Source organism: Excalfactoria chinensis, unplaced genomic scaffold (assembly GCF_039878825.1).
Source record: "Excalfactoria chinensis isolate bCotChi1 unplaced genomic scaffold, bCotChi1.hap2 Scaffold_68, whole genome shotgun sequence".
Lineage (NCBI taxonomy): Eukaryota > Metazoa > Chordata > Aves > Galliformes > Phasianidae > Excalfactoria > Excalfactoria chinensis.
In genome coordinates this window covers 522,676-538,263 of record NW_027315710.1, presented here as the reverse complement: position 1 = coordinate 538,263, position 15,588 = coordinate 522,676, and the positions used below count along the sequence as shown (strand labels likewise).

Sequence of the window (15,588 nt, the reverse complement as noted above, 5' to 3'; positions counted from 1 at the left end):
AGGACAGCTGGCCTGGGTGATCTTGGAGGTCTTTTCCAACCTTGGTGATTTGTTATGATTCCATGAGTAAATCGATCATTCATTTCAGTTACAAAGAATATTTTTAGTAGAATCACTCCAAAATCATTACGTGAATACATAAAAAACCCAACATCCCTCACTCTGAACACAAAATACTACAAAGACACTTGTTGTCATGGTTTTGTGGTGTTGCTGTCAGTATTCCACATCATAACATCATGTGCAGTATGGATCATTCATACTCCAGTTCCGTAGAATGGCAGCATCCCGAGTACTCAGCTCTCAGAGAAGAACTACAAATCCCAGAGGATGCCGTGTCCAGAGATAAGTCACGGGAGGAGGACATCTATAATCTCGCTCCCAGGCTGGAGCTCTCTCTCTCTCAGACTCTCAGGGATTGGGAAGCGTTCCGGCCATGTCGCCTAGAGTTCACAGTAGGCCTCTCGGTTTTCGGGGACTCTCTCTCTCTGTTTTGTTCGATTTATTAGCCTCAATCATACTATATTATATTGTGTTATCTTGTATTCCGATAGCATATTTAGTAAAATAAGTTTTCCTCCTTAGATTGCTGCCACTGTTTTTTTTTCCCTTCCTTTCCGGAGCCCTGGGGTGGGGGAGGCCCTACGGGGCGGCTGCCCTGTCATGGATACAGGTAAATCTAAGTAATCCGTAAACATTCATTTGCTGGAGAATGAGAGCAGGAGCTGCTTCTTTTTAGCTTTTCGAATGAATCATCCCTCTTTGTTCTCAGAGAACTTTGTTAGCTGTGTTGTCTTCTCATAGCTGCTCACTGAGAACGTGACCTTGAAATTCCAGGCGAACTGTCAACATTCAGGGATAGCTGTACACTCTGAGCATTGCTATCTTGCTTTTGTAAAGAAAACAAAGAGATTCTCTTGCTCTCTCAGAGCGCAGCTAGCTGGCTCTGACTTTCACAGTGTCTGCTAGTTACCACCAGCTATGAATCTACTCTCCATTCCAGCTGCTCTGTTTAAGGGATTGAAAGCAATTATGATCTTCTCAACGTATTGGCCATTTGTCCATTCCATGATTTATTGCTGTGGAATTGCCTCTGTTCCCCTGGGAGTTTTCCTGTGCTCAGCCATGATGATGGCCCATAATAGGGACCCATAATATTATTTCTTTTTGAACCCTAAGCCATCCTCCTTCTCCCACCTGCCCTCCTAAGACCTCTATCAATTGTTGGTATCTTGGTTTTTTAATCTCCTTTTAAATTTCTACTGTCTGGAACCAATGTCTGTGCCTCCATGTCCTCCATTTCTGTATACTCTCCGTGGTCAGCCCCACCCTCTCCCTCCCCCCCACCCCCCACCCTCCCCCACACACACACATTAATTTCAGCAGACATGGATGAACTGACAGACTGTAACTATCCATGCCAGACAGACCCTCTCAACATAATCATGAGACACCTAGTGTGGGTTTTAGCAGACGCTATAAAGACCAATGGCAAGTCCCACCAAACCTGAGGTGGCTTGAAGTGAGTGTTAAGGAGCCATGGGTTCATGGCTGACAAAGGAGCAGATGGCAAATACAGAGGAGCAGACGGCAGAGTGCCAAACGGTGGAAGAGGAGCAGACGGTGGATTGCCAAATGGTGGAAGACCCCATCACTTGTGCATGGATCCCACTCTATGTTGTCCTGGTAAGGACAGCAGGGGGAGGCATCAGGGGGAGACGAGCTGTGCAAAAGGAGGTGAGAGCGAACATGGAGCTGCATCTCACACAGGAATGGTTTCATGGCAGGATGGAAACAGGGCGTGGTGGGTGGCACATTGCTGAGTGGCTTCTGACAGAGTACTGCACTGAGATGGGGGCCCCCGATGGCTCCTTTCTTGTCAGGGAGAACCAAACATTCGTTGGTGACTGCATTCTGTCCATCTCGTATAATAGGAAGGTGCAGCATTGTCACATCCACCGGCGGCAGGACGCCAGCATCCACAGGTTCTTTCTGACTGACAGCCGAGAATTTGACAGCCTCTACAACCTCATCACCCACCACCGGGAGATGCCGCTGTGGTACAACAGAACTGAGATGAGGCCGACAGAGCTGGTGCCTCAGTCCAACCCTTGCAGCAACACAGACTGGGTGCCACGGGATGGCACAATTGGACCATGCCAATTCCCCTGATAATTTTGTAAGCGGTGTATGTGGATATGCTACCAATGGATATAAATCCTCCACTATTCTGTTTCTAGCCCTTGAATCTTGTAGTATCTGGTAGTTCCTGTACAGTTTTCGAATCAGGAGGATGGTTGCGTTGTATTTTTGACTCACACTCCACCAACAACCTGAGTTTCTGAAAATGATCAATTATTGGCTGGATTGCTTTCCTGTATTTGAGTATGAGGGAGTACTGTTTAATCCAAACCGACTGAGCTCCCTGCTTTATTCTGAATGCCATTGGTGCTGCATCCTTAGCCCTTCCTTGGGTTTGCACCACACACACTTAAGGGTGAACTTGATCACTTATTTCATCTGAAATCCCAGTCCCTGCAGGGGTAGTGATCAGTGCTAAACTAAGCACCTCTATTAACTGTTCTTTTACCTCAGACTCCAATTTTCCTTCAGACTTTATTTCAACTCACAGTTGTTCTAGTAAATCTTGCCCTAGCAAAGGCTTGGGGGAATGTGGTATATACAAATCTTTGTGTATTCCTACCTGTTTACCTGGAATAAATTGTAAAGGCCTAAGAAAGTAAGCCTTTTCACTTTGGGGCAGTAGTTTGTACTGCTGTTGTAAAATCATATATGCACAGTAAGAAGCACCCATATCCACCAGAAAGTAAACCTCTTTATTCTGCTCCCCTAGCTACTATTTCATCAGTGGATCTGCTAAGGTAAACTTTGCAATCGAAGATGGTACCCTCTCACTCAGCTTGGTAGGATTACTCCACCAGTGTCCCACTGCAGTTTGCACACTGCTTTCATTCCAGTAGGGCAGAGCCCTCCCTGGGCTCATTCAGCACCCCTCCCACACCCCCACTGACCTCTTCCTGAGGGAACCTCTGGCTCCTAAGTCCCTACCCCAGCACTGCAACAGTAACAGCTGCTGTTAGTTTTAATTTCTTTACTATCTCTGTTTTTTAATCAGTTGTTTCTTTCTTCCCATCTTGCTACCCTCTTCAGCCGTGACATCCCTGTTACACCTTGATCATCTTTGCCTTCCTCAGCCTGAGTCCTACCCAACTTCCTCACTTTCCAAACCCTCATTATTACATCAACTACTAACATCATATTTCAGTCCCACCTCCTCCTCTCCAGAGGCTTCTGGTGCTAACACTGGGATTTTGGGTTTCCTAGATCTCTGCCAGCTCTTCTCAATTCCCTTGCCCTGTCCTCTCCACCTCCCCCTTTGCAAGTAGTGCTCTTTGCAGCAGCAGTCTCTGACCCCAACTCACTCTCTCACTCCGAGAGTTCTGCTCTGCTCGCAGGGGAACGGTGCAGGGGGTATTGCTCTCATGTCAGTGCAAATAAAATCACTTACTGTTTAACCCTATTTCCTCTCTACACTATTCCACTATTTGTACCCTCAAGTACACTTCCACATGCCATTAACAATTACACTTTCTTATACCATCAAAACAGTTTGTCAAACAATAGCGTTCAGTTCCAGTAAACACTTTTAATACCATATAGCTTTCCTTAACATTCTGCATTGTACAGCTATAAACACCTCGCCGCTGAACCAGCATTGATTGACTCAGCTCCCTCACACACTTCCTCGCAAGCATGCCATAGTATCACATAAATGGGTTGACACTCATTTGTCGGGTGGAATGTACACCTCTCCTCAGGACCCTCTTCCTAATCTATAGAGTACAAACTCCCATCTTCTTACATACAAGCAGGAAGTACATATGAGTGGACAGACAACACAGAGTCTTTCACTTTGTCTATCTCCAGCCATTTCCCTCACAGGAGGAAGGAACCACAGATTGGGACTCCACGCTCGCCCCGCAGCTGTGCTGTGTCTCACTCACACCACAGTCACTCTGACATTTAGATCAGAAACCATGGTTTATTCATAATGCACAATGCTGATGATGTCTTCTAGCTGGAATCTTAATTACGCTCATACCTTGGTCGACCAGTGGAAAACTTTAAGATTTTTTCGCAGTCATCTTGACCTGTAATGATTAGATACACGGTACTGAACACTTACAAAAGATTATAATAGTGATCATACAACCTATAACCCCCACAATTACAGCTAGGTGAACCCAGGATACCATTTCACAGGATATCCACTACATTCCATACCTGTAGGAGAGACCAACCTAGGACTGTCCAATTGACAACCACCTAGCAGAGAGCACTTGCTCTTTCTTCCATGCATACCACTTACAGGTCGCCTTTTTGGGAACTCCCCCATCAGGATGTCTCTTCGCGACTTATAGGCTCCCATTACCATACACATACATGGTCCACCTGTGGAGGGTTCATGTCTGTCCCCGCAGTGAACAGGTGAGGAAGGGAGTCCTTATGAGAAATCTCAGGGTGAGCCAATCGTGTCTCCCCTCTCAACTGGTCCAGCAGCTGAACAGTGCTGGCCCCATCCGTGTCACCAAATTGACTTGTGGAATCAAACAATATAATCCAGCTTCAGGTTATAAAGCAGAAATGCATTCATTTGGTGCTGGGTACAAAGGGAATCACTGCTCTGTCTTGCACACCAGCAAGCAGAAGCATTACATATTTAAAAGCCAAGCTCATGCATATTCAACACATTTCCTGGAACTCATCTGCATATTCACTGTTGCCTGTAACTCATTTACATAGTGCCCCTCCCTCTGAGAGTTGCACTGTGACAGGAGGTCCAGCCCTGTGGTCACTTCAGCCCCTCCAATGAATCCAGTGGCTGCCCCAACTTAGTCACAGGTCCTGTGGTGACTCCAGCTCTGGCAATGAGCTCTGCAGTTGCTCCAACTCCTGCAACAGCCCAACAGCCCTGCACTTACAATAGATATGCTTACGTTTCAGTATCTAAGCATATTGATTTGCAACTGTAGATGTTATATGCATGTGAAAATATAATAAATATATTATGCATGTATAAATACATTTGTCATAATTATTATTCATTTTCTCTTTATATCAACCCCTACACTTTAAATCACAGCACTGCCCTGAGTTCTATACAGATCTCCTTGGGACACCTCAATCTGACCCAGTCACGCAGTGAAGAGCACCAAAAGATCTCAAGGTCTTCTCACGGAGCAGCTCCTGAGGTACATTCCTTACACCAGCTTTGGAAGAGGCCTCCAGTTCTCTGGTCCTGCTCTGAAGGGGCCCTCTTGTTATGGCAGTGCCAGCAAGGAGACCAGCTCTGACACAGCCGTTCATATTGCCGGCTACTGACTGCAGCCCCAGAGTGCTGCTGTAGAGACAACAGGACTGTCGTGAGACACACAAGACCTTCAGGCCAGCACAAATGAGAGGACTTATTAAGAGCACTGTGGCAGCATAAAGAGGGCAGGAATGAAAAGAGCACGTTGTGCTGCTGTCTGTGGCTGTACCTCCCCCAGACCCAGACAAGGAAGGAAGAGAGAAGACAAAAGGAAAAGTTTTATTTTGAAAGTTTTTATTTATCTCTTAACCTATTCAGGGAATCTGGTTGAATGACTACATGAGCTCTTGGAGTAAGATAATGGAAAGTGGGTAGGAAGGAAGTAGTTACATAACTTGCAACATTTTTATTGCAGATTGCCATATAACAATTATATATATATATAACAAAGATGCATAAAACATAAAGAACCACCACTGGGAATCATGTGAGGAAGATGTGCACTTTATGGAAGCAGAAATAGTGCTTACTGCAACACCTTCCTGACAGCGTGCTTGATCTCCCTGTTCCTCACGCTGTAGATAAAAGGGTTCAGTGCTGGAGGAACCACTGAGTACAGAATTGCCACTGTCAGATCCAGGAGTGGAGACGAAATGGAGGGGGGCTTCAGGTAGGCAAAAAAGCCAGTGATGAGAAATAGGGAGACCACGGCCAGGTGAGGGAGGCACGTGGAGAAGGCTTTGTGCCGTCCCTGCTCAGAGGGCATCCTCAGCACGGCAAGGAAGATCTGCACATAGGACACAACTATGAAAGCAAAACACGCAAGAACTAAACTGGCACCAAAAAAGAGAAACACAACTTCCCTGAAGTAGAAAACAGAGCAGGAGAGCTTGAGGATCTGGGGGATTTCACAGAAAAACTGGTTGACAACATTGCCTTGGCAGAGAGGCAGTGAAAATGTACTGGCAGTGTGCAGCAGGGAATGGAGAAGCCCAGCGCCCCAGGCAGCTGCTGCCATGGTGGCACAAGCTCTGCTGTCCATCAAGGTCCCGTAGTGCAGGGGCTTGCAGATGGCAACGTAGCGGTCATAGGACATGATGGTGAGAAGGGAAAACTCTGCTGAGATGAAGAAAAGAAAGAAAAAGAGCTGTGCAGCACATCCTGCGTAGGAGATGGCCCTGGTGTCCCAGAGGGCGTTGGCCATGGCTTTGGGGAGAGTGGTGGAGATGCAGCCCAGGTCGAGGAGGGCCAGGTTGAGCAGGAAGAAGTACATGGGGGTGTGCAGGCGGCGGTCACAGGCTACGGCTGTGCTGATGAGGCCGTTGCCCAGGAGGGCAGCCAGGTAGATGCCCAGCAAGAGCCAGAAGTGCAGGAGCTGCAGCTGCCGCGTGTCTGCCAACGGCAGCAGGAGGAACTCGCTGATGGAGCTGCTGTTGGGCATCTGCTGTTCCTGGGCTTGGAGTCCTGTACAGAGTGCAGAAGATAATGACAAGATCAGACCATCCTCAGAGACAGTCCTTCTGCTGTACTGTGAAATGTTTTCCTCTTCCCTTTGGAAAATGTTCGTTTAACTCCATAACCTGATTTTTTTTTTTTTTTTTTTTTTTTTTTTTTTTTTCATGAGTTTCACCATCCCTAAAGAAGTAGAAGATTAAGGAGATCTTACTTTTTTTCTCATTTCATAATCCTATCCCATCCTCCTGAATAATTTCCTCTCTGGAGCTGTTTAAACATCTCATATCTTTACTCTTACAGGTCTTAGAGCCCCCAACCCCAGCCTCTATGCACTTCAGTTTGTCTTAGACAAATCTGCCTGTTTGCAGGATAAGAGCACTATTAAAGTCTGCAGAAAACAATAAAAACATAAACTGATTCTGTCCTATTTGAAATGAGAGGCTGAAAGCACAACCTGTGTGACTGTTCACAAAACAATGGATGGATTGAAGAAATATTTGGGAGTCTCAGAGTTGTGCTCTAATTTGAAAGCCTTTTAGATTTCTGCCCCCAATTCTTTCTGCCTTCCCTCAGAATAGGAAATGAAAAATCTCTGCCTTGTCTCTACTCTTGCAAAGGGCCCTTACAAGCATCCTCTTGTGCAGTGGAGCTGTGATCCCCTTCCCCAGGCAGCAGCTGTGGCAACAGAATCCCTGCCAGGGCGCTCCTTCTTCCCATACGCCTCCCCCTGAACAGCAGGGACCCTGCTCTGCAGGACAGCTCTGGGCACTTGCCTGCAGCCCCATATGCACAGGCTGAATCCGTGCTGGGACACGCAGCCCTCAGGGCTGTGCTCTGATGCTGCAGAACAGAAACACTCAGCTGGAGCAGAAGTCTTTTTCATAGTGAAGAAACACGCAGTGCCTGCAGCCAGATCTGCTATGGCATGTCCCTGATTAAGTTAACCCCCTATGAATAGCATCTGCATGGTCTGCAGTGAGACTTACCGTGTTGAGATCTGTGTGCAATGCTCCTGCAGTGAGCTCACATCCCGCTCTCACCGTTCACATCCTGAAAGCTCTCTCCCCTTTCTCTCCTCTCCTTCTGTCACCTGCAGGCTGTGCTGTGCACAAGAGCTGCTCCTGGGCACAGCTCTATCTCTGCAGCGCTGCCCATTTGTATGAGCTCCCTGTGTCCCAGGAGCCCAGCCCAGCCCAGCAGATTAGGATGGCATTTTCATTCTTCCCACTCCTCTCCCCTGAGATATCGCTGGGTCCTCATGGCCAACAGCTCCTGAAAGGAAACAGCATCATGACTGTGTCTAACTCATTTCTTGTACAAGTATTCCCTGTGAAAGACAAACCTCAGTGGAAGCAGCTTGGACATGGCATGCAGTTGATCACTGTGTTTTACTGTTCATCCATTTGCAACACCTTTCCTGCTGTTTGTTGGCCAAAAAAAAGAGAGAAATCTTTCCTTTTACATGTGCAGCTGGTTTTCTGTGGAAAGCTAGTGGGAGTTCGTGTAAAGGAGTTTTAACACTGAGCGGGTGAATGCAGAGGAGAAGACGTATGTGAAGAAATATGATGCAAGTCCCATGGGGCCAGTGTGAGCAGAAATTAGTTGGGGAGGTTGAAGAGGACATTTGTCCACACAGTAACACAACAGAACTCATTGGGAACATTCCGGATTGATACCAGTTGCACAGTGCTGCTTAAATGTTTTGTTTAAACTCAAATATAAATAAATAAACAATAAACGCCTGCCGGATTCGGACACTTTAAGCTCTCTCCAGATACATCTCCATTTTGCTGAACAAGTTCTGAAAACCTGAAGGGAATGACAGGAAGGCACAAGGCTCAGGAGGCTCTTTAGGTGTTAAGGAGCCCCAGGCGGCATTTGATGCCGAGTCCATCAACCTCCAGTGCAGAGAGAAGTTTGCACAAAGTGCTCAACAAGACAAAGGCAGAAGTAACAGTGAAGTTACTTGGAGTATTAATGGGCCCACTGAGGGACACTAACAAACCAGTTTCCCAAGGGACTTGTTAGAGCAGATAATTGGAAGCCATGACTGCAGACAGGCACAGGCACTGACATGGTGGCTCTGATGCTGAGAAACTCCCCCTTTGTCTTATGAAGCAGAAAGGACAAGCCCTGATTCCCAGACACTGGCAGGGAGATCCTGTCCCTCATATTGGCTTAGGGCCCTTCCTGGGGCAGGAAATGGAGAACTGTATGATGTCAAATGAAAGACAGAAGGACAGAAGATCCCAGGCTCTGCATGGGGTGCAAGGACACTGTGGGGTTCATGTCCCATGTGTGCCCTGTGTCTCATCACAGGATGTGGGATGTAAGAAAGGCCCAATCTGATCATGTAGTCAATCCCAATGAAACTCTGAACTTCAGATCTCTCTGTTCCAGTGTCCTGTTTTGCACACCCTCCCATTGTTTGATGTTCTTTATACTACGTGGTGCCTAGAATAGCACCCAGTGCTCCAGGTGTAGCAATGCAGAGCAGAGAGGGATGATCCTTTCCCTCACCCAGCTGGCAATACCTTACGTGATGCACTCCAGAGGACTGTTGGCCTTCCTGGCTTCCTGGGCACATTGCATACTCAAATTCAATTTGATGCTGAGCAGGACCCCTAATCCTTTTCAGTCAGAATGCCCTCCGTTGTTCCTTATCCAGTCAGTGTATATGTTCAGGGTTGCCCCTATACAGGCGCACAATCAGGCACTTGTTATACTTTATGCACTTGGTGCTTAGGACCAACTGGTACCCACTTCTATGATTGTCCACATCTCTCTGCAAGCCCTCTTCACCCTCAGTGGATGCAACAGCACCTCCTCATCTGGTCTCATCAGCAAGCTTGCTCAGAAAATCTTCAAGTCCTGCATGCAAGTCATCCACAAAAACATGAAAGTAAAGTGGATCTAAAATGCAGCCCTAGGGAGCCATTACAGTGACCATCTACCAGCCTGATGAAAACTATTGACTATAATCCTTTGGGCCTGACCTAATGGGCAACTGATCACCCACCATGTTCTGTTTCTGTCTAGCCGTATGCAGGACATTCTGCTCAGAAGAGTGCTGTAAGAAACAGTATCAGAAGCTCTACTGAAATCATCAAGGATAGCATCAACTGGCTTCCCTTGGTCAGCTAAATGGATAACTGTGTCATAAATGACCTGAATTTAAACAGGACCGTCCCCTCGGGAACTTGTGTTGGCTGTGATCAATGGCAGAATTTCCTTCAGCTGTTTTTCCATAACTCCCACCATCATTGTCTCCATAGTTTTACCAGGCTCTGGAGTGAGACTGACAGGTTCATAATTGCCCATATTATCTTTCTCTTTCTTCCTTACAATGAGACAACATTTTCCAGCTACCTGCCAACTGGCATGACCCTAGACTTCTTTAGATGCAATTGAAATAAGAGCCCAGAGCATACTAAGGTGTCATCAGAGAAAGAACGTAGATGGGCCATAGCTTTGAAATACCCTCAACTCCAGAGTATGCCAGTATGCCACAGATGGAGCTGAGAGGAAGATCTTCCTCTTCTGTTGCGACCTCATCCATTTTCTAAGTAAAAAGACACTACATGATACATGGGGACTGTGTCTCTGCTTTGCTCTGCTCACAGAGGTGCGGTGCAGGGGGTTGTTCTCATGTCTGTGCAGATAAACTCACTTCCTCTTTATCCCTTTTTCCTCTGTAAACTATTCCACTATTTGTACCCTCATTTACACTTCCACATACCCTCTGGTACACTTCCATATGCCATCAACAATTACACTTTATTATACCGTCAAGACAGTTTGACAAACAATACTGTTTTTAAGATCCCATATACACCCTTACTACCATTTATCTTTCCATTAACAGTCTGTATTGTCCAGTTATAAACACCTCAATGCAGAACCAGCCCTGATTGTCCCACCTCTCTCACACAGTTCCTTGCAAGCAGAACTTAGTATTACATAAATTGGTTGACACCCATTAAATATATATATATATATATATATATATATATATATATATATATATATATATAAGTATGTTATGAATAAAAGGAAGACTAGGGAGACAGTGGGTACCCTACTAAGTGAGGGGGGTATTCTGGTGACGGGGAATGCTGTGACGCTGGAGATACTGAAGGCATTCTTTGCTTCTGTCTTCAGTGAAAAAGCTCTCCCTCAGAAATCCCAGAGCCTGGAGCTTAGTGAGGGTCTGGGGAATGGAAGACTTTACTTGCATTTAGTCTGGGAAGAGGTGGTCCGTGAGCACCTAGGCCACACTGATGTTCTTAAAGCCATGGGACCTGATGGGGTGCATCAATTAGAGGTGTGGGAGATTGCAGCAGTGATTGCTGAACCACTCTCTATCATCTTTGAGAGGTCTTGGAGAATGGGAGAGGTGCCTGAAGACTGGAGGATAGCCAGTGTCACTCCGGTCTTCAAAGAGCGCATGAAGGAAGATGGAGGTAATTATAGGCCAGGCAGCTTCACCTGTGTCCCTTGAAATGTGGTGGAACAGCTTGTGCTGGATGCCATCTCCAGACAGCTGGAAGAAAGGGAGGTTATCAGGAGTAGTCAGCATGTGTCCACCAAGGGGAGGTCGTGCTCGACCAACCTGGTAGCGTTCTATGACATTTTCACTGGCTTTGTAAATGGGGCGAGAGCGGTGGATGTCATCTACCTTGATTTCAGCAAGACATTTGATACTGTTCCCCATGACATCCATAGAACAAAGCTGAGGAAGTGTGGGATAGATGAGTGGACAGTGAGGTGGGTTGAGAACTGGCTGACTAGCAGAGCACACAGTGTCATCGTTGGTGGTGCAGAGTCTGGTTGGTGACTTGTAACTAGCGGTGTTCCCCAGGGGTCAGGGCTGGGTCCAGTCTTGTTCAACATCTTTATCAGCAAACTTGACAAGGGAATAGAGGCCACCAACATCAAGTTTGCTGATGATCGGAAGTTGGGAGGATTGGCTGACACGCCTGAATGCTGTGCTGCCATTCAGCGAGACCTGGACAGGCTGGAGAGCTGGGCAGTAAGAAACCAGATGAGGTTTAACAAAAGCAAGTGTAGAGTCTTGCACCGAGGGAGGAATAATTGCATGCACCAGGACAGGCTGGGGGAAGACCTGCTGGAGAGGAGCTCTGCTGAGAGGGACCTGGGTGTCCTGGTTGGCCAAGAGCCAGCAGTGTGCCCTCATGGCCAAAAAGGCCAATGGCATTCTGGGGTGCATTAAAAAGAGTGTGTCCAGCATGTCAAGGGAGGTGATCCTCTACTCTGCCCTGGTGAGACCTTATCTGGAGCACTGTTTCCAGTTCTGGGCTTCCCACTACAAAAAAGACACGGACCTCTTGGAAGCACCCCTGCAGAGGGCCACAAATGTTGGTGAAGGGCGTGGAGCATCACCCCTATGGAGAAAGGCTAAGTGAGCTGGGTCTGTTTAGCCTTGAAAAAAGAAGGCTGAGAGGGGACCTGATCCAGGTCTATAAATTTCTGAGGTTTGGGGAACAAAGTGGTGAGGCCAGACTCATATCAGCAATGTGTGGAGACAGGAAAAAGGGGAAATGGCAGGATCTGGAACATAGGAAATACTGCACGATTGTGTGCAAGAACTTCATTATGTTAAAGGTGACTGAGCACTGGAACAGGCTGACCAATTGGGTTGTGGAGTCTCCTTCTATGCAGATATTCATGTCCTGCCTGGCCGCCTACCTGTGCACTTAGCTGGTGTTCCCCAGGGGTCATTGCTGGGACCTGTCCTCTTCAACATCTTTAGTGATGACTTGGATGAGGGCATTGAGTGCACCCTCAGTAAGTTCGCAGATGACACCAAATTGGCTGAGAGTGTGGATCTGTCTGTGGGTAGCAAGGCCCTCCATGGGGATCTGGACAGGCTGAAGAGCTCAGCTGAAGCCAATGGGATGAGGTTCAACAAGACCAAATGCCGAGTCCTGCACTTTGGGACGTGGAATGGACTGCCCAGGGGTGTGGCGGATTCACGGACCCTGGAGGTGTTCAAGGAATGAATGGATACTGTGTTGAAGGACATGGAATAGTGGGAGCTATTGGTGATAGGTGAACAGCTGGACTGGATGATCTTGTAGGTCTTTGCCAACCTTGGTGATTCTATGATTCTATGCTATTGTGTCCTTGTCTGTGTGCCCTTTTTGTTTCAGCAAACACTCTCTGGGAGGACTCACCACAGGTCAGGAATTAGTCACTGACCACTAGAAATCTGGTGTTAAATTCAACAGATTTGAATGTACTGTCATGATGCTGTTGTCTTTCAGGAGCTGTTGACCATGAAAACCCAGATATCTCATGAGAGACAAGTGGGAAGGATAAAAATGACATCCTCTGTTACTGAGCTGGGCTGGGCTCCTGAGACACAGGAAGCTCATAAAAGTGGATGGTGCTGCAGAGACAGCTGTTCCCAGGAGCAGCTCTTGTGCACAGCACAGCCTGCAGGTGACAGAAGGAGAGGAGAGAAAGGGAGAGAGCTTCCAGGATGCGTGAGGTGTGAGCAGCCTTCTGAGCTCGCTGCAGGAACATTGCTAACAGACCATGACAAGGTAAGTCTCACTTCAGGCCATGCAGCTGCTGTTCATAGAGGGCTAACTATAAATGGGACATTCAATAGCAGATCTGGGTGCAGGCACTGTATGTTTCATTACTGTGGACAAAGCCTTCTGCTCCAGCTGAGGGCTTCTGTGCTGCAGTGTCAGAGCACAGCCCTGAGTGCTGCGTGTCCCAGCACGGCTGCAGGCTGTGCATATGGGGCTGCAGGCGGGTGCCCAGGGCTGTCCTGCAGAGCAGGGTCCCTGCTGTGCCCCAGGGGCTGTGTGCCGGCTATGGGACTCTGCCGCCTGCCAGGCTCAGCACTCAGCCTGCCCGGGGAGCTGCCCAGGGTGCTGCGGGGAGACGTGTGGGGGGAAGGAGCCCCCCGGCAGGGCTTGAGTTGCCACAGCTGCTGCCTGGGGCAGGGGATCACAGCTCCTCTGCACAACTGAATGTTTCTGGGGGTACTTTCCAAGTGGACAGTCAAGGCAGGGATTTTTTTCTTTCCTGTACTGAGGGAAGGAAAAAAGGATTGGAGACAAAAATCTAAAAGCGGATCTCACTGCTCTGAGAATTTTTCTTCCATACATTGGATGTTTTGCTATCCGTCACAAGTGATTTGCTTTCAGTCTCTCCTGTCTAGTACGGTGGAACCAGTTGTAATTATTATCATACTCTGAAGACATGAATAATTCACATATCCTGCCAACAGGCAGCTTTTTCAAAAAGAGATTGAAGGTAACGGAGGCCGGGGTTGGGTGCTATAAAAGCATTTGGGGTAAAGACATCTGGCATGAACAATATGAAAAAATCCAGGGAAATGGGATAAGATCAGAAAATCAAAGGAAGTTTAAAGCTTCACAGGCTTCTTCTTCTTAAGTATGGCTAAACTTCATGAAATGAAATGCAAGTACATGTGCTAAATGAACATTATAGTAAGAGAATCAACATATTTCATAGCACAGCAGAAGGAGTGTGTCTGAGAATGGTCTGGACTTGTCATTATCTTCTTCACTCTGAACAGGACTCCAAGCCCAGGAACAGCAGATGCCCAACAGCAGCTCCATCAGCGAGTTCCTCCTGCTGCCGTTGGCAGACACGCGGCAGCTGCAGCTCCTGCACTTCTGGCTCTTGCTGGGCATCTACCTGGCTGCCCTCCTGGGCAACGGCCTCATCAGCACAGCCGTAGCCTGCAACCGCCGCCTGCACACCCCCATGTACTTCTTCCTGCTCAACCTGGCCCTCCTCGACCTGGGCTGCATCTCCACCACTCTCCCCAAAGCCATGGCCAACGCCCTCTGGGACACCAGGGCCATCTCCTACGCAGGATGTGCTGCACAGCTCTTTTGCTTTGTCTTCCTCATCTCAGCAGAGTTTTCCCTTCTCACCATCATGTCCTATGACCGCTACGTTGCCATCTGCAAGCCCCTGCACTACGGGACCTTGGTGGACAGCAGAGCTTGTGCCACCATGGCAGCAGCTGCCTGGGGCGCTGGGCTTCTCAATTCCCTGCTGCACACTGCCAGTACGTTTTCACTGCCTCTCTGCCAAGGCAATGTTGTCAACCAGTTTTTCTGTGAAATCCCCCAGATCCTCAAGCTCTCCTGCTCAGAATCAAATCTCAGGGAAGTTGTGTTTATCATTTTTAGTGTCAGTTTATACTGTGGCTGCTTTGTTTTCATAGTTGTGTCCTATGTGCAGATCTTCCTTGCCGTGCTGAGGATGCCCTCTGAGCAGGGACGGCACAAAGCCTTCTCCACGTGCCTCCCTCACCTGGCCGTGGTCTCTCTATTTCTCAGCACTGCCTTTTTTGCCCACCTGAAGCCCCCCTCCATTTCCTCCCCACTCCTGGATCTGACAGTGGCACTTCTGTATGCAGTGGTTCCTCCAACACTGAACCCTATTATCTACAGCATGAGGAACAGGGAGATTAAGCACGCTCTCAGGAACGTGTTGTAATATGCACTATTCCAGCTTTCATAAAGTGCACATCTTCCTCCCAGTGAATGTTCTTTTTTGTTTTAAGCATCTTTGATTGTTTGATTGTGTGTGATATAGCAACCCAGAAAAAAATAATGTTGTTGAACTTATAAATAAAATTTTATTTAACTTCTTTCCCACCTACTTTCCATTTTCTCACTCCAAGAGCTCATGTAAACATGGAACCTGATTCCCTGAATAGGTTAAAAGATTCCTTAAAAATCTTTCATAATAGACTTTTCCTTAACTCTTCTCTCTTCCTGAAT

The 15,588-nt window shown here is 47.5% G+C and overlaps 2 protein-coding genes across 2 annotated transcripts; one reads left to right on the top strand and one right to left on the bottom strand.

Annotated features, from left to right (window-relative positions):
- Nucleotides 1-5,858: 5,858 nt before the first annotated feature.
- LOC140265100 (olfactory receptor 14J1-like) lies at nucleotides 5,859-6,428 on the bottom strand. Its single transcript, XM_072360981.1, has one exon. It carries the CDS (start codon nucleotides 6,426-6,428, stop codon nucleotides 5,859-5,861), a length of 570 nt encoding a protein of 189 aa, XP_072217082.1.
- An 8,306-nt stretch (nucleotides 6,429-14,734) lies between these two features.
- LOC140265099 (olfactory receptor 14J1-like) lies at nucleotides 14,735-15,301 on the top strand. The gene has a single exon (XM_072360980.1). The coding sequence runs from the start codon at nucleotides 14,735-14,737 to the stop codon at nucleotides 15,299-15,301; it is 567 nt and encodes a 188-aa protein (XP_072217081.1).
- The last annotated feature ends 287 nt before the right edge of the window (nucleotides 15,302-15,588 follow it).